Source organism: Mesocricetus auratus, unplaced genomic scaffold, assembly GCF_017639785.1.
Source record: "Mesocricetus auratus isolate SY011 unplaced genomic scaffold, BCM_Maur_2.0 Super-Scaffold_100008, whole genome shotgun sequence".
NCBI classification, from domain to species: Eukaryota; Metazoa; Chordata; class Mammalia; order Rodentia; family Cricetidae; genus Mesocricetus; species Mesocricetus auratus.
The window spans coordinates 65,150,470-65,174,088 of NW_024429192.1; the positions used below are offsets into that span (position 1 = coordinate 65,150,470).

General features: G+C 42.7%; 1 protein-coding gene across 1 annotated transcript in view; it reads right to left on the minus strand.

Annotated features, from left to right (window-relative positions):
- Positions 1 to 23,619, minus strand: part of Tprg1 (tumor protein p63 regulated 1) — a 139,556-nt gene that overhangs the window by 108,228 nt on the left and 7,709 nt on the right. Inside the window, exon 2 of the mRNA XM_040751021.1 lies at positions 2,095 to 2,323. Within this exon, the coding sequence (XP_040606955.1) occupies positions 2,095 to 2,316 (222 nt within the window). The 5' untranslated portion in view covers positions 2,317 to 2,323. The remainder of the gene's footprint in view (positions 1 to 2,094; positions 2,324 to 23,619) is intronic.

The following is a 23,619-nucleotide window of genomic DNA, read 5'->3' on the forward strand; positions in this document are numbered from 1 at the left end:
ATGGAAGTTAGCCACAGAGACATCCATATTAATTTCAAATTGGAGGACATGAAACCAGCTTCATTATTTGCTGAAGATCAATTCAGGTCACTATGCACTATGCACGGTCAAGGAAATTACTGCCCTGGCTCATTTGCTGGCAAGTGGCAGCATGAATACCAACATTTCCTTCCATTGCTGTTGACTTCACCCTAAGAGTCTCCCATGCCTGATGCACTGGCAAAGGCACAGCTTCTAAATGTGACTTGCCATTAAGATTATAGTTGGTGGTAGAGGTTACTTTTTCCTCATAGGCTCTACTTTGCCAAGAGGAATTTTAGTTGTGCCATGAAGATATTCCCTGTTCCTACTCTAGAGAGCCAACTACTGTACCCTTGCCAACTTCAAGACTACCCTCACAAGCAACAAAAAGAGCTTTGCATAGACTTTTCAGCCTGCTTTCACAGCTGCACCAGCTCCCCTCTCTGGGCCCCTATTTTGCACCACTGCTCTGTATTTTCTCATCAAACCCCATCACCATCCATATCAAGATACCCAAACTCCAAAGGATGCTTACATTTCCTTCTGCAGCTCCATCTCAACTTAACTTTGCATATTCAATAAAGTTCACATATTTTGGAAAACAGACCATATGCTTGACATATGCAAAAACACTCACACAAACACAGATAGTATAGCACCTACCAAAGTGCCTTGCACATAGGAGTCTACGTAATGTTTAAACACACACATATGCATATACACTCACACATTCAGTTGCTTTAGTTAGAACTTTATCTTAAACAAAGGTATATATCTTTAAAGCCCCCAAATCAGGATTCATTAAAGTTTTGTAAATAGCCTCAAATTGTTGACCTCCACTTACTTATGATATTGAGATGAAAAATACATTTTGAAGAGCAAGAGAGATGGCTCTTCAGATAAAAGTATTTGCTACACAAATCAGAGAACCTAAGTGTGGTCTCCAGAAACCACACAGAAATCTCAGTACTGGTGGGGGTGGGGGTGGGGACACATATGTAACTCCAGCACTTCTACTGTGAGGTGGGAGGTCAAGACAGGAGAATTGGCCAGAAACCTTCAAGCTAGCTGGCCTGGAATATGAACCAGAGTAGAGGCAAACCCAACAAGAAAGAACCTGTCTCAAAGTGGAAAGCCAGAATCAACTTCCAAAAGTTGTCCTTTGCCCTGGTATACAACACTCTCACACATAAAGAAAGGAAGGGAGGAGGAGGGAGGGAGGGAGGAGTGAGGGAGGGAGGGAGGAGGGAGGGAGGGAGGGAGGGAGGGAGAGAGGGACAGAGGGACAGAGCAGGGACAGAGGGAGGGAGGGAATGCTATTTTTCAACAAAAAGGTGTCCCATGTATTCATGAGAACTGTTTTTGTTGCCATAGTTCACATTCTCCCAATTTTTCTCCCATAGATTATGACTACTATAACAATAAGAACTTTGGAGGATTACAAAAGATAAGTAAACATAAAAATAAAAAATCGAAACTGCAAAGACATAAGAAATCCAGGAAGTACTTCGCATGTGATCTAAATGCTAACAACTTAATACAGCATCCTTTACCGCAGGACCACAGCCTCATCCTCATCTATTTGCTTTTCTCATCAGAGCCCTATGCTGTGGTTGCAAACTGAGAGTTTCAAGCCCTTGCTGCCATGATACAACAGCAGCATCCTAGTATCCATCCTGAGATTCAGCTTAGCTTCAGCAGCACTTTCCACCTCACAATCTCTTTTTTAAACAATGAGTTCACAGCTATATCATCCAGCTACCATGTTAGAGATTCTCTAGCCATTAAACATTCATTCTCTGAGGCCAGATTTTGTATCAGTGGAGGACCATACACACAAATGTATAGAGGAACTGTATCTCTTTGAGGCTGTCTGAGAGACAGAAACCAGAAACCTGGCTTGTCTGAAGTCTACCTTTCATCAGTACAATGGGTACAGGGACAACTCCATGAGCATTGCAGCCACTATTGCAAAAAGTTTATAAAATGTGTAACTCTTGGGATAATGAAGTATAGAAAAACTAGAAAGATTTCAAAAAAAAATTTGAACAGTATTTAAAATCGTGACTTTACCCTGGTAGCAAAGTACTTCCGTGAAGCATAAGGCTGGTGATAAGGATTGGGGTAAAGTGTCGATGTAGTCACACTCGGTTGTCTTGAAATCTGCCTTGGTCCTGGTTTCTTGCCTGAATCCCTGTCATTCATGGACAAGTGGTCGGTCTCAGAGGGTGGATCGTCTCCCTCTTGCTTCAGAGACACTGGCTGGAATCCTTCAAAGCTCCCAATTGTTGACATTTTTAGCCTAATGCAAACATACAAAAAGAAACAATTTTTTCATTAGTGGATAAAGCACATCATCTGCCACCTGGCTATGGAAAAAGAGGTTATAATAAAAGATCTATAGCAGAAGATCCTCCCTAAAGGGAAACAGCCACACTTTGATCAAACAGAAGCACCAATGGATAGTGCAGGGACACAGACGTCTAAATGCCATCTTATACAGGGCCTTCACAAGAGGAGAGAAGTAGGGACTCTCAGGACACAGAAAGGGAGCCTGTGAGTCACTCCACTCCCTCAAGATTAACACCAGAGCATAAACTGAACCAGGGAAATGTAGCTTGAAATTACTGCCAGGTAATTCCTCTTTGTGATTTCCTGGCATTTTTGTCTAAAACTCTGTCTAGCCTTGTTTATATTTAAGAGTGAAAAACAATGATAATATAGCTCCCTATCAGCTCCAGGGATTGGTACAAGGACATGTGGTGGTCTGAGTAAGAATGACCCCTATAGGCTCATGTATTTGAATGCTTAGTCATCAGGGAATGGTGTTGCCTGAAAAGGATTAGGGGGTGTGGCCTTGTTGGAATAAGCATGGCTTTGCTGGACAAAGCGTGTCACTATAGGGTGGGCTTTGTGGTTTCAAAAAGCCCAAGCCAGGCCCAGTGTCTCTCTCTTTCTCTCTCTTCCTGCTGCCTGTGGATCCAGATGTTCAACTCTCAGCTACTTCTCCAGCACCATGTCTGCCTGTGGGCCCCCATGTTGCCCAACATGATGGGAACGAACTAAGCCTCTGAAACTGTAAGCCAGCCCCAAGTAAACGGAGCCTTTTATAATGGTTGCTGTGGTCTTGGTGTCTCTTAAAGCAACAGAACACTGGCTAAGACAGGACACCCGGAACTGGCATATTTTCAAATCAAATGTTCCAATTCTAAAATTCGATTTTAAGGAAACAGTTTAGAAAAATGTCCAAAGTCATACCCATACACAAAATACACGTATTATATATGTGTGTGTGTGTGTGTGTGTGTGTGTATTACATGTATGTAAGTTCTCTTATCACACCATTATTGTGGGATAAAAGGTCTCAGTTTCTGATTTGAAAACCTACCAAAACCCACAAATCCCAGAGCTTGTCCCAAGGACTTGAAATCCCACCAATCCCCATCCTGGAAATTTCCACCCTGGAAAACTTCTCCCCCAAGAAACCCTACGTAAGCCTGCCTTCTGCTCAGTTCCCTACTGCTCCTCACCCCAGCCTGGGCAGCCACCCCATTATGTCTTTCCCAATAAATCTCTTGTTTGAGGTTTATTGTGCATTGTGATTTTGTAATATTCCATGGCTCCTGGCTGCTAGGATACCTCTCCCTTCAGAGATGTAATACTTTCATTTGGGAAACCTTTCTCTTCAGAGCTGTAACACAGTTTTGGCTAGTAGAGAAATATTGTATGTAATAAATAATAATAGTAAGCATTCACACAAGCTTGCATTTAATATCAAATAATTACAAGAAAACTATTATTTACTAGTAGAGAATTGGCCAAATAAAACATATGGCTTAGAGTCAAACACAAAGCAGCTGTTAAATTATGAAGTATACTTTATCATAGAAAGATACCCAAAATACGTTTTATGGAAAAAGAAAGTTATCATACATGAATCATAGTGTTCGATTGTCTTTCAATCAATCAGAGACATGGGAAGAAACTATTACACATGTATTTGCAAATGCATATACACACGTGGATGACCAATATTTGAAACTGAAAAAAAATATTAGAAGTAGTTTTGTCTTCATGATATTGTTGTCGATACCTCTTTCATTTTCAGTCTCTGTATCTCTGGGTGCTAACAAAATAATTATTTAGCATTTAAATAAAAATGATAAGTTAATTTCTATTTGTAAAGCTTTTTTAAAAAAACAGGACAAAATAGAAGAATATGCAGGTCCAATTTAAAGTTTGCCTGATCTAGTGCTCTGTTTACTAGCAGAGCAAGAAAGCCACATAAGGACAGTGTCTACACCTAGGTACTTTGTCCAGTAGTCCAGTTGTCCTTACAGGAGGCCAGCTACTAATGTGTCTTGGAAGCAGGCTTCATGTCTAGTTCACCGTTATGAATAATATCTTAGGCTCAGAGCTGCCTTGCCTCTATGTTCTTAATCAAATAAAAGGTGGTTCTGATTCCATTTCCTCCGTTCTTGTGAAATGCCAGAAAGGGGGGTGGGAGCCTCGTTTGCCAGCACATTTTCACCCTTAAAATTGAGACAAACTAGAACATTCAAGAGAGGTAAAAATAGCACGATCACAGCGTTAGTAGAGCCCTTTCTCCTAATTGAAACATTGTCTGTGGGAGGGAGGAGAGAAGCTCACACTGCTTCCCTGGCTGGGGAAGCTCAGAAAGTTAAAAAGTCACATGGCTCCTAGCCAAGGGTTTAGAAGCAGTAACAACTGCTGGCGGAGGGGACTTTCCAGCCAGTCAAGCATCCAGCATCGAGCTCCAGGGATGTATGTAGCTGTCATGCTAGGGTGGGCTTTTATGATGCCACCGCTTGTGAGCCAAGCATACTCCTGTTAAATGAAACCTTGCCTATGCTACTGTAAATAATTCCAGTAAACTCCACTAAGGTAAACTTGGATGGGATCATCTCTTTGGTCAGCTGTTGGAACCCTATTGGAAGTAAATAGACTCTGTTCACATCTTGTCACTTAGAGTGACACCAGTGCATTGCCTGACTCTAGGCACTTTGGCATAAAATGATGCTATTAGCAGTCATGTCAGGATGGTAGGAGTAAACAGAACTGTCTCTGGCAACTGTGGGTGTCCCTCTGCCGGGACTGAATTCAGCAGAAAACACAGTTGGTGAAACTCGTGGCTTGCCGTCTGCAGCTGGTGTCCCATGTTATCTCAGCTGACCCTCACAACCCTGGCAGTCCTGACTCCACACACACACCTTTCTGAGGACAGCGAATAGGGAAGCCCTCCAAGGCACTCTTGGCAGTTCTTGTGCCGACATGCTTTTGAGTCGAGCTTGCCCACCGTTAGGCTAAGGTTCCTACTAACAGGAAGGCTTTCCTTGAATATCCAGGTAATGTTTTAAAGGCAGGTTCCCCAAGGCTGAAATTGGCCTTTATTGTGAGAATGAGGGTATTGGAGGCGGGGCAGAGCGACAGGGACAGGAAGAGAGAGACAGAGACACAGAGAGAGGCACTTTGGCCTCCATAGCAGCTCTGTGCTCTATTTATGCAGGCAGGTTGGCCACCTCCTTTACAGTGGGTGTTGGAAGGAAATGCATCTCCAAAGTTCCCATGAAGGAAGGTTTGTGTCACTGGGAAGGGAAGCCTGCTTCTGTATTTGTGCACTCTGTGAACACACGCCTAACAACAGACATCTGCTAGAGGCTCCTGTGCCTGGAAAACAGAGGGAGGATTTAATTAGCACCACTTCCTCTCCCCCAGGCTGTCTTCTCTGGAAACACTTGGGGAAGGCAGCCTGGGAGATGGAACTGTCTGAGATCCAGGAACTAAGGAAACTCTCAGCCCCATTTGCATTCTTAAAGCCATAAACCTTGGAATGTTGAGCTAAGCTTCCTGATTGGAATTGGAAAGCTCAGCAACCACCCCAAGGATATCTCCAAGGGTGGGAATAAAACTCTTTTGCAACTTCCTCACTCTAGGTAGAGGAGGGCAGGTACATGTTACGATAAAACAGGAGGCAGGGGAACCTTGGTGATTTCCATGGCAGGCTAGGGTGACCAGAGTGGGGGGATAAACACGACAGGCAGACAGAGCTTAAGTCAGAAGTTTTATTAGAAAGGGGAGGGAGCAGTCTGGTCCATAAGAGCTAGTTTCAGGACAGCTTCCAAAGCCACAGAGAAACCTTGTCTCAAAAACCAAAAGAGAGAGGGGAGGGAGGGGAGGGGAGGGGAGGGGAGGGAGGGGAGGGAGAGAGGAGGAGAGGAGAGGAGGGGAGGAGAGGAGAGGAGGAGAGGAGGAGAGGAGAGGAGGGGAGGAGGAGGGAGAGGAGGAGAGGGAGGGGAGGGAAGGAGAAGGGGAGGGGAGGAGGAGGAGGGGAGGAGCAGAGGAGAGGAGGGGAGGGAAGGAAAGGGGAGGGGAGGAGAAGAGAGGAGAGGAGGGGAGGGAAGGAGGGAGGGGAGGAGAAGAGAGGAGAGGAGGAGAGGAGGGGAGGGGAGGAGCAGAGGAGAGGAGGAAAGGGAGGGAAGGAGAAGAGAGGAGAGGAGGGAGGAGGAGGGAGGAGCAGAGGAGAGGAGGGAGGGAAGGAAAGGGAGGGAGGAGGAGAAGAGAGGAGAGGAGGGAGGAAGAGGAGGAGAGGAGGGAGGGGAGGAGAGGAGAGGAGAGGAGAGAGGAGAGGAGAGGAGGAGAGGAGAGGAGAGGAGAGAGAGAAGAGAAGAGAAGAGAAGAGAAGAGAAGAGAAGAGAAGAGAAGAGAAGAGAAGAGAAGAGAAGAGAAGAGAAGAGAAGAGACAGGAAAAGTCCTGTCTGCCCCAGGGGAACAGAGGGAAAGAGAGCAGAAGTGGGCGGAGTCTTTCTTTTAAAAGGGTCCTTTGCACTTGCACACAGACTATGCAGTCTTGGAACCCCGGGCTGACCAGCCTGAGTACATTCTGCATGGTAACAGGGGCAGGCCAGCATAATGCCTGAACCCTTTCAGTACCTATGGAAGCATCGCCGAGTGCCCTTTTATCCCCTTAGAAACACTGCAGATGCTGAAATAGTAAAAGGACCAAATCAATACCAGTAACAAATCCAGCCTCAATCAAATGACCCATTGCTTTGGCAGTGGGAATTTTACCTGGAGACGGACCTATTGAGAGCCACTTAGAACTGCGAGGATCATTGATCCTTGAGATGCACTAATACATGTATCTCAACATCGAGTGCTTGAGTAGAAGTAGCACAATACTGTGGGAGCTAAACACTCAGGGCTTAGAAAAACCGTGATGTTGCCACTGGTGGCCAAATGCTCCCCTTCTGAGGAATGTGGGTAGTGGAGATCACCTAGTAAAGAAAGGTTTACAGTGTCGCTTGCTTATCCTGGGTGGAACTATCTAAAAATATCTGATAGTCAAAGACCCTGTGTACAGCCAACTGATACTGGGCAGACATTAAAAATACCCAAGAAGCTGCAGCAGCAACTGGAGAATAGAGAACACAGGCTCTTGAGTTAAAAAGAAAAAAAAGCAAAAAATAATAAAGTCAAAAAATGTAAAGCAGCAATTGGCATTTGAATAAAGATGATTCTGATTCATTGAAGTAGCAGGATTAGAAGAGAATGTCTCCTTTTCTAAAGATTAAGTAAAGCAGTAACCTTGCTGCTGCTTCTGTGACTAAATAAATACATATAGGAATAAATGCTAAACAGTTTCCAAAGAAATCCTCCTTTCTTTTGGTTGGATAATGAAAGTTCTGAATCTCTCGGTTGTTAGAAAATTTGGATCTAATTTCATATATATGGGTGTGTGTGCATGTATGTATAAATATATATAATATGTAGATAAGTTACTTCCAAATCTTTGTCTAAGAATAACTGTATCTATACACGATTTCAACTATCTCTCTAAAGCTTTATGTAGTATTTCAGGATCTTGTAGGGCATAAATTATGACTAGAGGATTATCATGTGATCCAACTGTTTTATTTTGTAAACACTGGCACAGACTGCTGAGATAAAGGACATGCTCAAAGTCATGCAGCTTCTGGGATGAGAACAGTAAGTCAAGAGCCTCACCTTCCTTCCACCGCCCTCGCCTTCCATGACCCTCATCATCTTCGGGGCTCTAGTTCTCTCTTCCTCTATTCTTTAGGCACTGAAATTTAACCCAAGCTCAGAATTTGCTTGTTATGTGCAAGCCCTGGGTTACAGAGGAGTCTTTAGAGAGAGACTTACAAGCCCTCTGGCAGCCATGGGATTAGAGATACCGTTCCATGATTCCATGAAACAGGACCTATCTGCAGCTTCTACACAGCAACTCACAGCCAGTAGTGTAGGCTGAAGCTTTTCTAGTTCCTCAAAATCAGGGTCCAGATGAAATATGTTGAGTCATAGACTTGTAATTTTCTTAAATGTCACTTATTTCTTTTTTATTTCTATGTTCATGTGTGTATGCTTGCATGAATGCATATGCACCACCTGAGTGCAGCATGGCACCAAGGCCAAAAGAGGGCATTGGAGCTCTGGGAACTGGAACTACGAGTGGCTGTGGCTGCTGGTACTCTGGTTTGATTAAGTGGTTTTAACCACTGAGCTATTTCTTCAGCCTCAACTCATAACAATATTATTACAATTACGAAGTCCTCTAAAGCAATAGGGTCTTGGGCCCACTGAGATTACATGCTTCCCTGGATCAAACCTATACCCCACTGTTCCATTCCTTCCATTCAGGTTCTCTACTCTGGAACATCAGAGTGAGAAACACCCTCCCAGCAGGGATTTCCTCTTGTTATACCCCATATGCTGTACTTCATTGTGGAAGTTGCTTCCTGTATGGAAGCTACATGATCTGATATAATCCTTGCTTTCTCTTTAAAATCCAAGGCAGAGGCAGTGTGCTGATCCCAGAACACATTTGTTTCTCAGAGGAATGGATGGGTAACTTTTCTGAGGATGGGTTAGCTGGAAAGGAGTACTCAACCACATTTGTTTGGCGAGGGTTGGAGTCAAAAGTGTATCAAGTGGACTTGGGAACTTTTCTTCTCACAAATGTTCAATGAAATGGATGGACAGGTGGATGGATGGATGGATGGATGGATGGATGGATGGATGGATGGATGGATAGATGGAGTGGGTAGGTGGGTGGGTGGATGGGTGGGGGAGGGTAGGTGGATGGATGATGGATTAATGGATGGATAGATGGACGGATGGATGGATGGATGGATGGATGGATGGATGGATGGATGGATGGATAGATGGATGATGGATGGGGTAGGTGGTTGGATGGATAGATGGGTGGGCAGGTGGATGGGTGGGTAGATGGATGGATGGACAGACAGACAGACAGACAGACAGGGTGGGTGGATCCAAAACACTTTGGATATAAAAAATGTATCATAATTCAGATGAAACACACAGAACTGACATTGATCTGAGACCCTGGTGTAATTCGGAGCTGTTCTCTAATGATCCTCTTCTCAAAGTCAGCACAATTCTGTCTTCAGAGTTCTTACCTAGCTTTCAGGACAGCCTTCCTGGTGAACTCTTGCATAGCTTTCAGGACTGCCTGACTTCCTGGTGAGGTCGCACAATCACATGGGCTCTCATTCATTGTATTTTCCCTTTACTGACACCTTACAAAGTTACATAAAGTTGTGTAAAAGCCCTGACATGGCCATCTTTACTATCCAAGTTCGAATGTAATATTGAAAAGCCGTACCCATCTATTTTTCCTACCACTGTATTAGTCTATTTCAGTATGCTATAACAAAGGCTGGATAACTTAAGAACAACAGAAAATTGTTCTCATAGTTCCAGACGGGAAGTCCAAGATGAAGAAGGGGCCAAGCAGTGTCCTAGCATGCCACTGGGGACAGAAACGGGGAAAGGGCCTGGCTAATTAGCTACGCTCTTTTTTAAAGGCAGTAATACCATTTGCAAAGGACAAAGCCCCATGGCCTAGTTACCTACTAAAGACCCCACTTCTTAATACTGGTACACATGGATTAACATTAAACATGAATTCTGCAGAGGTCACAAATGTTCAAGCAATAAAACCCAACTTTTCAAAATGAAAAAAAGGAGGCCCAGAGCGATTATGTGTCTCTTGAGAACTTGCGACTGATTCAATTTTAAATACAGACAGTAAAATTAAAATTAGGGGCATCCAAGGACAATATAATAACCCAAAGACTACTTTTGGGCAGACTTAGACCTTAGAAGAGTCTTTCACTTGTTTACTGGAACAATTCCTTTTTCACAGGTTGGTGTGTCTGTGTGTGGTAGGGGAGGGAACATGAATATTTATTCCTGGGCTGTGTGCTGCCCTCAAAGGTGTCCTCTGTGCTTCCTAGTTATGGCATAGCTATCTACATGAAGGGGTTAACATTCTCCAGGCACATCCCCAAAATAAGAAATCCACTTTTAATTTTGACATTTTGTAAAGGTAATTTATGTGAATTTATGTGTGCAGCCTTTCTGAGCCTCTGTGCGAGCAGCCGAGGGATGTGTGGTGAATAAACAACAATACTCCAACACCTCGCAGCTCTCCAGCGAGCTCGCTTCTGTGCCAGCGGAGATAAGAATATTGGCAAATGATTCTTCACAATTTCACATTTTGTGCATTAGTGATAGCACTCTAGCAAGGATGCCATGTCCCGAGGCAGGATGAGTTCAAGGAAGTTCTCATCTCTCCCAGGCCTTCCTGAGTCAAAAAGAGACTGCTGATCTGCCTGTCCCTCCATTTCAGAACAGCTGTTGAGGGAGAGAAACACAGAGTTACTGAGAAACATGGGTTGCAATCATAGAGACCATGACCAAGTACGTCACTTCCTCACTTCTGCTGTCTGGACAAAGAGAGGGGCCAGATCTGGTGTATGTGAATTGTGCTTCAGGAAATTACTGACAATGTCAGCAAGATGACTGAAAGGGGAACCCAACCTGCAAACCCATTTTAGTGAAAGCAGATGCATTTTTTTTTGTGGAACTTCCTCCTTACCCTTTCAGGTGCGTGAACAAAGGCACTCAAGTTATATTTAAATTTCCTTTCAGGTCAACAACTTTACAAGACCTTCCTGAATTTTACAGTTATAAGCCCACAGAGATAGCAAAGAGATTTTTTTGACACACAAATGCTACGAGGTCAAAGGCAGGGAGGAGATTATAGTGACAGTCATTAATCTGGATGTTCACCATGGAGATTTTGGGGCACTGTCCTCTACTTCCCTCTGCATGGAAAAACCACATGGACCAGAGCTGGTAGAGACACCAACAGTGAAGAGCCTGTCATCCCCCATACTACAGCTGGTGGGCTAGCACCTCCATATCTATTCCTGCATCCAAAGTAGCAAAGAATTGAGAGGTCTGTTGAAGATCTCACAGGACATTGATGCTTACGGGTTTTTCTCAAAAGTAGGTGACACGGAATTTTTTTTGTAGAGATAGGCATATTGATCATAGAGATTCCTTTTCCAACACATCTTTGAGAGCACTTCCTCCTATCTTTCAGTCTGGATTACTACAGCACTTTGGTATTGATCACAATATTCTAGAACCATTATCCTCTTTCCTGTCTTTAGTTGTGAGCCACGAGCACCTCCAGAGCAGGCCATATGCTGCACTCATCCCCATGGTTCAAAAATTGGGGGTCCACACATATTGGCTGGTGGATGAGTAGCTGGCCTGATTGGTTCTCTGCAATGTTTGTGCTATAAAGGGCATAATAAGTGCTCAGTGACTCCCAGTGGGCTGACCAGTGTGAAGGCATACACCAAAAACTCTCCTCCATTGTTTCATGGCACAGGTTCCCATCTACAGAAGACCACAGACTAGTGGAGGTGCAAGAGCATCACCAAATGACGACAGCCCTGATGACTGAGTCACAGTGGCGTGTATGAAACATGGCATAAAGGGAAGAGAGTATCAGTGATGGGTGGAGAGAGTGAGAGGTGTGGAGAAAGGCACCTCAGAGCTAACCACACATTTCAAAATGGGTTGAGGACATTCCTGACAGAGGTGTGAGGTATGAGGTGTGTGCCAAGGATAGCAGATAATAAGGAATGTGTAAGCAAATGTCAGCTGGCCAACTCCAAGCACTACCCTTGAAGAGCTGGTTATGCTTGGTAGAAAATGTCTCTGATAGGACACAAACGAAAAATACTTCTTGCATTCCTCTGTGTTCCCTTTTGTCTGTCTTCACCCCTCCATATCTGCCTCAAAAGTTTCCTCCCAGAAGATACAAACTTAGAGTCAAATTCAACACTGTAAAGATTCCAGTTGTCTCAAGGGCTTCATTAAATTAAAGATTTAGAGGTCATAGAGAAGTAAGTCCTATTTGCATTCAGTTCAACATGGCATCATTTATCCACTTCTTTCCCAGTTAGCAAGCTCTTCATTGACTGTGTGTTTATATAATGTCTATTTTACTTACATACTGAGGACTCTCCAATTCTTACCTTTACCGTGCTTTAAATATAAATTCTAGAAGTAGATATCAATACAGACCTATACAGGGACTTTTTAGACAGAGAACATTTGGCAGAAAGTATCTGTAACACCAAGTAGAAAGAAGTCCTTCAATAACCCAGGAATAGAGTTGGGCAACTTCAGTAAAGCAGCAACAGTGTCCTACTTTGTAACTCGTTGAACTATTTGCAAACCAGTAGCATTGTGGGGATGAAGATAATGTAGCATAAACCAATCACCAGATAGCTTTCCATCCTGCACACACAAAGGGGAATCAGGAAAAAATGCAGTGTAAAAGCAATATGTAAGAAACTAGCCAAGAAGAAGATGCTGGTTCTGGAGTATGGTGTATTTTAGACCATGGGTAAGGCTCAGGTCTTCACACATTAGTGAAAAGGGAGGAGAGAGGTCTAAACAGGCTATACAGGCTGATAATTCAGACCTGGGGCAGCTCTTTTCTTGTCTTCAAAGACAGCAGGAGCCCTTATTTTATTGATTTTATTCTAATTTTTATTGTTTTTGTTTTTATATTCTGACCACAGATTCCGTTCCTCCTCTCCTTCCAGTTTCCCAACTCCATCCACCCCTCCTCCTGTTTCTCTTCAGAAAAGGTCAGGCCTCCCATGGATGTCAGACAGTCATGGCATATCAAGTTGCAGTGAGACTAGGCACCTCCTCTCCTATTAAGGCTGGGTGAGTCCATCCAGTAGGAGGAAAGGGTCCCAAAAGCAGGCAGCAGAGTTAGAGACAGCCCCTGTTCCCACTGTTAGGAATCCCACAAGAAGATCAAACTACACAATTGTCATATATATGCAGAGGGCCTAGTTCAGTCCTATGCAGGCTGCCTGGTTGTCAGTTCAGTCTCTGAGCTTCTATGAGCCCAGCTTACTTGATTCTGTGGGTTTTTGTAGTGTTCTTTACCCCACTGAGGGGCCCTGATTTTAAATTTGTTGATTTTGAATTAAGAGGAAGATGATGGTTAGACATGAGAGTAACTCTCAGTCCTAATGATTGTGCCAGAGGAGTGTATGGATTAGTGCCCAGAGAAGTGTGTGGATTACCACCTTTCTAGCCTAACTCAGTCCACACACAAAAAGAGGAGCAGAGGCACTCCACAGCCAGATGTTCCCGGAAGCCAGGCTTCCTGGTAAACCAGTGATGATTTCTCATATACAGATTCAATGAAATTCAGAGTAAAGACTTCATTCAAATGTTGACAGTACAGCATTTCTCTGAAATAGAATTTTAAAAAGAAGACGGGATGGTTGAAGGTAAAATGATCAATTAGTATAGACTAAGAAAAACTAACACATAAGACTTTGAGAAGTAAATAGACTGAAGTGTTTATTGTTTTAATGAAGATTTTGTGAAGAAAATGTTTCACTGAAATTTAGTGTGCATTCGATCAGAAATGCTTGTGGATTTGACAAATCATCACAAGGTAAATCCACCCATGTCGCATCACCAAATTCAAGAAATAGTATACTAATGGCATGCTGGAAGCTGTATTTCTCTTTTCAAAAGCACACATTCAATTTGTATTGCATGGCAGACACCAAGGGCCGTGACAGACATTTTTACCAGCGTCATCAGTTACTTTACAAATAGGAAGCCAGATCCTGAGCTGAGAGCAGAAGAGTGACTTAAGTCGGGTCACAAAGCAAATTAGAAGTTACAGGGGAACTTCTGGCCCCTCTTTCCAGTTCACAGCCTAGGAGGATTTAGCTGTCTTCAAGAGCAAGAGAAACCCCTTGTCTCTCCATGGTGGGTGACTCCTTCCTGCATGACTCAGCATTCCTGCTCTTTCCCCACAGAAGCAAGCTGGGAGGCCCTGTCCTGCAGACACTGCTCAACATCCTATTTAAACCATTGCTTCCTATCAGGGACACCCAACATACACCAGGCACAGGGATTAAATACTTCAGTGAATTAACCGAGAGGCTTCATGGTCCTTAGAAGATATTTTCCAAACACTTTGGGTTCCATGATCAGACTAGGTGTTTTGATACACAGCTTGGTAAGTTGACAGTATCACTTGGATGCTGAGGGACCACTGACCCTGTCACAGGAGGAATAATAGAAGGTATCGGAGACATTCACTGGAAAAGAGGGAAAACACAGACCCTGATGTCTTCGGCTTGGCAGGGGGAAAGAGTCCGCTGATGTCATTTGACCTTAGAAAGCATAAGTGGAGTTAATGATGCTCTTGCTTCTCATGATCAGCCTTCTCCAACTGACCTTCTCAAAAAGAGAGAAAAATATTAAGTGTTGTTGGCACGAGAACAAACAGCAACCTGCTTCCTGTACATTATCTCAACAAAGCTCTTACTGAAACTGAGACAATATGGACACTGGACAATCCTTACCATCTCTGAATTCTTGGACACTGCTGACCATTGTGCCGACCTTCTCTGCTCCTTAGAACTTGGAGAGAGGTTCTGGGTTGTTTTCTTACTCACGGACTGTAGTATCCTTCATAGAGACTGCTGTGGTTAGACATAAGATGCCCCACAGAGGCTTGTGTGTTCTAATGCTTGCTCTCCAACTGCTGTGAACTGTATCCAGAGGTTGTACAGCCTTTAGGAGGTAGGGCCTGGAGGTAACAGGCTCCTGAGGGGCCGTCCTTCTAGGATATAGCCCAGAATGCAGTTCTAATCCAAGCTCTCTGTTCCGTGATCCAGTGAGGAGTAAACAAGTGGCCCCACACTCCTGTCATCACACCTGAGAGCTGCCATGACCTCCACCATGCCTTCCCTACTATTATGGACTACACCTTCTCACACCCCATGCCTAAATTAATCACCCCTCCCCTGAGTTGCTGTGTATAGGTGCTTTATCTTTATGCAGTGGTGAAAAGACCAAATGATACTGGTCTGTTTCTCATGTGCACATGTGACTGCTCAGCTGCAGTCTCTCAACTACGGGATTCCCACTCTTCTATCTGCTGTCGGATCACTTTCCCAGGCTGCAGATCATCTATACAGGTGTCAATCAGTCACCTCAATTCCTAGGAACTTCTACCTCAACATAGCCAAAAGTAAATTTACCATACTTTCTACCTCATCCACTAATGTATTGGTCTTAATTCAAAATCCAGGGAAACACAACACAAGAGTAAAATTCCCCTTGCCATAAGACTTCTCAAGCTGCTCTTCTTGCCCAATCCTTACCATCCATTACTTAGTCTCATCGCCTTCCTACCTCTTAATGCCCACTGTGCTCTCTCTCCATTTCCATCGCCATGCCTTCTTGTTTATCTCATAGGGGTCATTAATTGTCATTAATTGACTATTTAATTGTCATCTGTGGTGGTTAGTATTTGACTGTCAACTTACCAGAATCTAGAATCACATGGGAGATTGGGCTACAGGCATGCCTATGGGAATTGTCTTTATTCTCTTAATTGATATGAGAAGATGCATTTTGATCAGGGATAAGACTCTTCTCTTGACAAGACAGCCTGGCTTCTATGAAATGAACATTCTTTGCTCTGTTTCTTGACCGTGGATACAACTTGGCTAGCTGTGTTAAGCTCTAGCTGCCTTGACATCCCTGTCTTGTAGGACTGTCTATATGTGGAGCTATGAGCTAGGATAAACACTTTATCCCTTAGGTTGCTTTTGTCAGGGTATTTTGTCACAGCACTGGGAAAAGAAACTAAGAAAGTATCCCTCCCTTTCATCCTCTCCTTTATATAGTGTATGAGAGGATGATAACTCCTCCAGATGCACAAATCAGATCATCATATGCCTTTTAACTTCTTTGCTGCACTCTGCATATACCCACACTCCAAACAATGGTCATCCCATGATCTGGGCAGCTACATGCCTGTGGAGATTCATGTCTCATCATATCTCCTGTACCTTTTTCTCTCCCATCTCTTCTGTCCTCTGCAACATCCATACCTTGTTTCAGTCATACCACACCATCGTTAGTCCTACTTACTCAACAAGTTCCTTTTCATTTCTTTCATGCCATTATTTCTTTGCCCTTCTACTCATAGCTGAGAAAGCAGATACATGCTTTCTCCAATGAGTCTTTTCTCATGGCTTGTTTACCTTGCCACTATATTGTCCCTTCAACTAATCTTAGCCCTACAGACTGACTCAGTGTGCTGTAACTCTTCATGTGTTGGCCTTAGCCTTTTCATTCTCTCCACTCATACAGTCCTCAATGACATCTAGGTATTATTAGTATTCGGTACAATAATATCAAGTACAGCATGCCAGATGTGTTCCTGTATATCAGCTGAACAAATGACTACATAAGACATGTCTTCATAGAAAATGCAAAGGGTTGTCCATTCCTGGGCAGTTTGAACTGGTAGTTTCAGCATATGAGAGGCTAAGTTGGTAGGATAACTGGAGTCCAGGAGTATAGGTCAGTCTGTGCAAGAGAGCAAAACCCTTCTAACTAAAACAAATGAACAAAGAAAGACAGAAAATGCAAAGACTTGAGGATATCTCTCCTCAAGTGATTCAGGCAGACATGACAAGAGATTTGAGATCTTTCATTCTAGATCCAGCCCCAACATGCATACTTGTTTCCAGAAACTTGTCATGAATAGCAATGGAGAAACGCTTGCCAGGTACTATTATGTTGTGCCATTGCCTGAGACTGGCTCTATGAACAGTGTGGTTGAGTGAGAGAAGGATCCATGCCCCCTTTGACTCTTAGGGATGCCTACAGAATACAGAACCCTGTGTGGCACAGTACACCAGTCACAGAGGATGCTACAGAGGTAGCTTGTATCACCAGAGACAGACTGAACAAGAAAACATTTGCTTCATCCTGAAACCACCTTGAAAGGCAAACGACAATTCCAGTGCCTTTCCTGAGAGCAAATCTAGTGACAGAAGGGGAGAGAAGTTTATCCCAAAACCAATGGACACTTGTCAAGCAGGCAGTGGAGGAGCATGGAATAAAGCCAAGAAGAGAACCCTAGAGTTTTCACAATGGATGCTGTTAACTTCTCATGGTTGGGCACCCTCACTGAAAAAATGTTAGAGAAATAGTGAAACACATGTGAAATTCCTAGTATGGCAAGTGCTAAACAAGACAGCACTTTAGATGAATTAGCTCTAGGATCACCTGAGAATAGTGTCATTTTAAGGCCGCTGACCCACTTCCAGTCCACCTGTGGGATGATGTTAACAGCTGAAAGTCAGTCTGTTCTACAAGCTGCCAGGACATTTGAACGAGTCTAGAAAGTTCCACCCAGGTAAAGAAAAGGCAAGGGATCTAGAGCAACACCAATAGCTCTCATTGAAATAATGAAGCTCAGAGCACAGGTCCAGAGGTAAGAGGAATTGTGTATTAAAGTGCTACTCCCTTAATATAGGTGACGATGATATGACTGGGACAATATATAATGCACAAACTGACTTAGTGGAGCCCATTCTATATGGAGAGATACCTTGCCCAGCCTAGACACAGGGGTGTGGGGGGTGGGGAGGTGCCTTGGTCCTGCCTCAACTAGATGATGGGACAGACTTAGTAGATTTCCTAAGGGAGGCCTTACCTTCTACATGGAGCAGATAGGAGGAGGGGAGAGTGGAGGGTTTGGGAGGAAAGGACGGAGGGGAAACTTGGATTGGAATGTAAAAGTTTTTTAAAAAATGAGAGTACATGCAAGTTGTACTGATGACCAGACATGTCTCCAGAATGAATGAGCTACGAGGGAATTGCCTTCTTCTAACACTCAGGGCTGCTCTTGCTTCACACCGCTGATGAGTTTTCTCTCTGTCCTACCCATCTAGGCAAGGTGAGGCTCTAAATGCCCCTGTACTTGACTGTCAGTCTCTGACTCTTTCCCCTTAAACCTCATCAACAGATAGACTTATTAGGAAATGATAGACAGTAGTCTAAGCCAGCTCTCCTCTGGGTAGTAGGGATATGGCTATAGAATCTTTGAACCAGGAAGACCTTGCCCACTCCAGCTCAGCATCCCAGCAACACAGGCATCTCCAAAGTTGCTGCCTTGTTTTACTAAAAGTCTTTCCAAACTATAGGTTTAAGACTCAAGAAAAAAAAAGGAATAATTGGTTACTACCTCTTCATAATCTGTTTGGAGATAATTGAGTACATGAAAAAAGAAAGGATAATTCAAAATAAATTCTATCTACATGTGTGTTTTTAATGTATCACATTACTTTTGTAAGTCCAAGTACATCCTTTATCCTACTTCTCTTTACTATTAGCAAGAATGTCTCATTCATAATTAATTTACACAAGCAGAAATTGAAAACAATCTAAATGTAGTGTAGGTAAATTATTATATAGCAATTAAAATAAAAAGTATACAAATTATAGAAAGGGTCCTCACTATACTCTTATTTTTAATCAAGCAACAAAATAGGACACACCACATAGCATAACATTAGGTTTATGAAGATAACATACAAATATATAGGAGAAAAGCTTACTATTACATTCGTCAAAATGTTTATGGCTAGTCTTCTCTGGGTTGTGGGAGGATAGACTTTTTGTCTTTTATTGTTTTTTCTGATTCCTACCCTGAGGACTGTATAAAGAATGTCTAATGAGAAAAAGTCATACTCATAAAAATATCAAGGATGTGAAATTCTGTTCTTGGAGCACCCACATTTTCATCACAGACCTTCCTTCCCTCAGAACATCCCATTATGGAAAAATCTGTTCCACACAAAAAATATATCAAAACCTGATCTTTGGAAAATCTCAAAAGCATCAAAAGCTAGAAGAAGACCAGAATGAATACCAGAGAGAGGAGAGAGGGAGGTGGGCGAGGGGGGAGAGTACACATGATACTTGGAAAGTTGGATTGGCATCTTATTTTGCTGCTCTTTCATACACACTTCCTTCAGGAAATAAAATCAAGGAGCATCAGAGAGACGAGGAGAGACAATGTGTTCTGGGAAAGGCTTTTTGCACAAGGAGTTATGAAATTAGTTCGTAGGCCAAGAAGCTCCAAACCTGTTATGTAAATGATATGAGCATATTACAAAATAAGTCTTAGACAAGTTCAACACTTCCAAGAAACTAGTCCCCTGAGAAAGAACTTAGGTTACAGACAAGACTGGACACCTTGGCTTGGCAGGAATACGGGAGTGTTCGAAGCAGAGGTCTTATCTAGTGAAGGTTATGAAAGAGAAGAGAGAAGTGGAGGTGGCCGTGTTTTAGGCTTGGGAGAAAGAGCCATTCAAGCGTGCTGACCAAGGCATCATTCTCTGGCCTGATGTAGACCATGGGCTTAATCAGCCAGGCTCAAACCGAGCATAGTGAAATCCTCCCGTTCTTCCCATATTGCGTTGAACATCTACAATACAATCCGTAAGGCTTAGAGAATAGGGGCCGGAAAGACTGTAGGAGCCAGAAGGCCAGGATATTTCCTACAAGATAATGTCTTTTATACATGACAGGGAGCCTGCACCCATGAAATGTCAACAGTATGGTTTCTTAAATAAGATCTGAACAATTACAACAGCAATGTGTGTGGGGAACTTTTCCCAAGGCTCCACCCCTAGAAGAAAAGTTATAAGCAATCAGTGGCTGCCGAGAGAGGAAGAGTAAGTCTTCCACAGAAATAAACCCCGTGATAAATTATCTAATCCCAAGTGGCCAGCCCCAAACACATACATATGTAAATAAAGGAACTCGGCAGGTTCTATTTATGAATTTATATATGCATACACATCAATAATAATTAAATAATTATATATAGTATATGCAACAATAATTAGACAATAGGAGTACATAAAGTTGATAGGCAATGAGAGAGTTGGAAGGAGTTAGAGAGAGGAAAGTTTTGAGGGAAAATTATACAGTGAAACTCTTAAAAATTAAAAAAGGTCAGATTGTCTCTCTCCTGAGACACATCTTCACTGTACTATGGTGGCATTGTCTGCATTTGTAACGCACCAAGCTTTCCTTCATCAATAGTTTTTAAGTTTTAGAACGTGTTGCTGTGCTTCCATCAGCAGTTAGGTGGTGTGTCTGTACTTTTGCTTTAAGCGCAACTTTGAGGGTTATGTGTCAAGATCACTTACCTACAATTTAAAGACACGATTGTTAGGGGAATTAATTAAGCCAACCCTTTCACAAGATAATGGACAAGAAGCAGTGAAGACATAAATTGATTCATTTGAGGCAGTCAATACTTTTTTCAGGAGGCAGCATGGCAGAGCAGAGAGAGCTTTGGAGTCTGATAGAGCTGGGCTTGAATCCAGGCTCCACAACTTACCAGCTGCCTGAGGTCATGTGACAATTAAAACCCCTCAACTTCAGTTTTCTCAAATGTGAAGTGGATCTAAAAAATGCCTTAGGGAGCAGTGTAATGACTGTGTGAACTAATGGATCTAAAGAATAAGTAGAATATTAAAATGCAATAGGAATTCAAAACATAGTTTTCTGGGTGACAGGGCTAGAAGGGGTATGATTGATAGTCAGTTGAATCTATCTGAGAAATAGGTCAACTATCACCAGCCAAGAAATGGAGCTTAGAGATGTTGGAGAAGGCTCTGGTTAGCACCAGCCTGGAAATCTGAGTTCAGAGACATGCTGTTTCTCTCCTCTGAGCATCCCTTTTTCATTGTTTTCATGAGGAATCTGTTCATCAACTACTTCCCCTCAAGATTCCCTCCAACAACTAGCCTGTGGCTCTTCCCAGGCCAGGGTGGAATGCCTAAATTAAGGCCAGGGAGAAAGCTTAAAGTTACTTACCAAGTAGACCAAATAAAAAGAACAAGACTAGGATGTTGGAATACATTTATTTTTACCGCCTTTCTCCCACTACAAATCAAAACTTTCTGGCCTGTTTTTTGGTTCAGATAAAGTTACGTCTATGTGTAACAGGAGCAGGAAATACGTCAAGGCAACAATTAGGTGTGCTGTGCTTTTTTGAAGCAGGAAACACTGCATGATGGGAACTTCCTGTCTGTTTCACTGTGAAAACAGTACTTCAGAGGCAGTCTAAACTGGGTCCTTTTCCAGATAAAACTGCCTTTCTATTCCACCAGCTCCAACATGATGGGTGGGCCATTGTTGTTTCTGCAGTCTCTGTAGTAACCCAGCTGCGGCTTCTGGGATTCCTTTACACAGGCCTCATGGCACAACAATGTGACCATTGTTCCTTGCTTACACTAATCAATCAGAGCCAGATTTGATTGCATGCAGTATAGAGCCTGGCAGGAGAATGAGGTAAGCATCAACCCTAAGCTGAAGAGGGTTAGAAATTAAAGACTGCCAGTCGGTGGTGGCACATGCCTTTAATCTCAGCACTCAGGAGGCAGAGACAGGCTGACCTCTGTGAGTCTACATAGTAAGTTTCAGGACAGCCAAGGTTACAAAGAGAAACCCTGTCTCTAAAAAACCAGGAAAAATAAAAAAATGAAGGCACTATTATATCAGGCTGTGTATATACAGTCAAAGTAGAAACTGTATCTCTGAAATAAATAAATGTGAACAAAGTATCACAGAATAATATTGCATGAAAAACTGCAATCAAAAGCTACTTATACCCTGTAGTTTTATTTTAAAACTCTGAAGTATACAAAATAATCAAATAAAAAATGGTAGAGGTTAAGACGTTAAAGTATCTAGGTCAGGGCTTTGTCTCTGGTCCAAGTGGAACAAAAGAAGGCTCCCAAGCAGGAATGTCAGAGAAGCATCCCACATCTCCTAAGGAAGAGCTCTCTATCCACTACCCAGATCTAAGGTACCGCTCTCCAGAGGAAACAGAAGCTCCTCTGCATCACCTTCTAAGCTGCCTTGTATTTCATACCCACTACCAACACCAAGGATCTAAAAGGAATAGCTGCTACTGTGTGCTCATGGTGGCTCCTATCTTTGGAAAGACAAACAGAGGCTCAGAGGACTTGGAAGCGACCTTCTGCTCCACTAGGCACTGCAGGGGTAGCCAAATGAAGAAGATGCTGAGATTGAGTAATGGGAACACATGAATGGAGTCAGAGGCACCGCTCAGTGGATACTCATTCATAGATACTGAGCTGAACATCACGCAGAACCAAATTTCCCACCATGCTGCAGATGACATGAAAGCAAAAGAAACCAGCACTTGAACTCACCATGCAGAAAAACAAAAGTAAAAAGTTTTAATGCAAATCTCAGATTTTTTCCTCAGTTACCTTTTGACGATGTCATTTTTTTTTCTACTTCAAAAGTAGAGTCCAGCTGTAAATATTGAATCACACACCCCATGTCACCCTTGCAAGAGGAAATCAGTACTAACCATGGCAGCACAGTGACTCAGCTCACCACAGCTCTGTGTTTCGGGCCCTGTAATTATGTGCACTTACAGACTAGAGAACAACAATCTTAGATTAAGCAGTGTTCCAGGGTCACTCAGAGAGTGAGTGGCAGATGACCAAAGGTCTCTCTGCCCCATTTTTTGATTTCTCCATAGCACTAGATGTCACGGCATCACTTAATGAGTAAATAGTAAGTTCTGTATGCTTGACAACGGGTGAGAGGGTACATATCACATGTTCTCATGGCACACACCCACACACGTACACACAAAGTGACGTAATGTGCTCTTCGCCTTTTAGTTTAATTGTTGTAATTATATCATAATGTTTACATATGTCAAAACATCATGCTGTATGCCATGATCATCACTATATGCTATTTTATTGTCACTTATACTTCAATAAAGATGGAAGCAAATAAATAAATTCTTATAATATTGTTAGTGACTACATGGAATCCCATTGTACAACCTACATTGCTACTTCACTTATCCCCTATTATTAATTACTAACACCATTCCCCTGTTGTTTGATTATATGCTGTGTGCTAGATATCCTTATAGTTAAAACTTCTTACACAACTTAAGTTATTATCCAATATTAATTCCTAGACACATACATTATGGGTCAAGATATATTGCTTTTAGAGTTTATTTGTGACCAAATTTCATCCCTTGAAATGGCTTATCAATTACATTTTTAAATTTTCTTTTGAGATTATAATTTAATTTTATTTCTCTCTTCCCTTTCCCTCAGCAAACACTACTGATTTTAAATACTGATTTTTTAGTTATGTGTGTATGTATATGTCTGGGTACCCACTGAGACCAGCAGAGAGCATTGGATACCTTGAGCTGGAGTTACAAGTGGTTGTGTGCTGCCCTACAAATATTTTGGGAACCAAACTTGGGTCCTCTGCAAGAACAGTGTTTACTCTTAA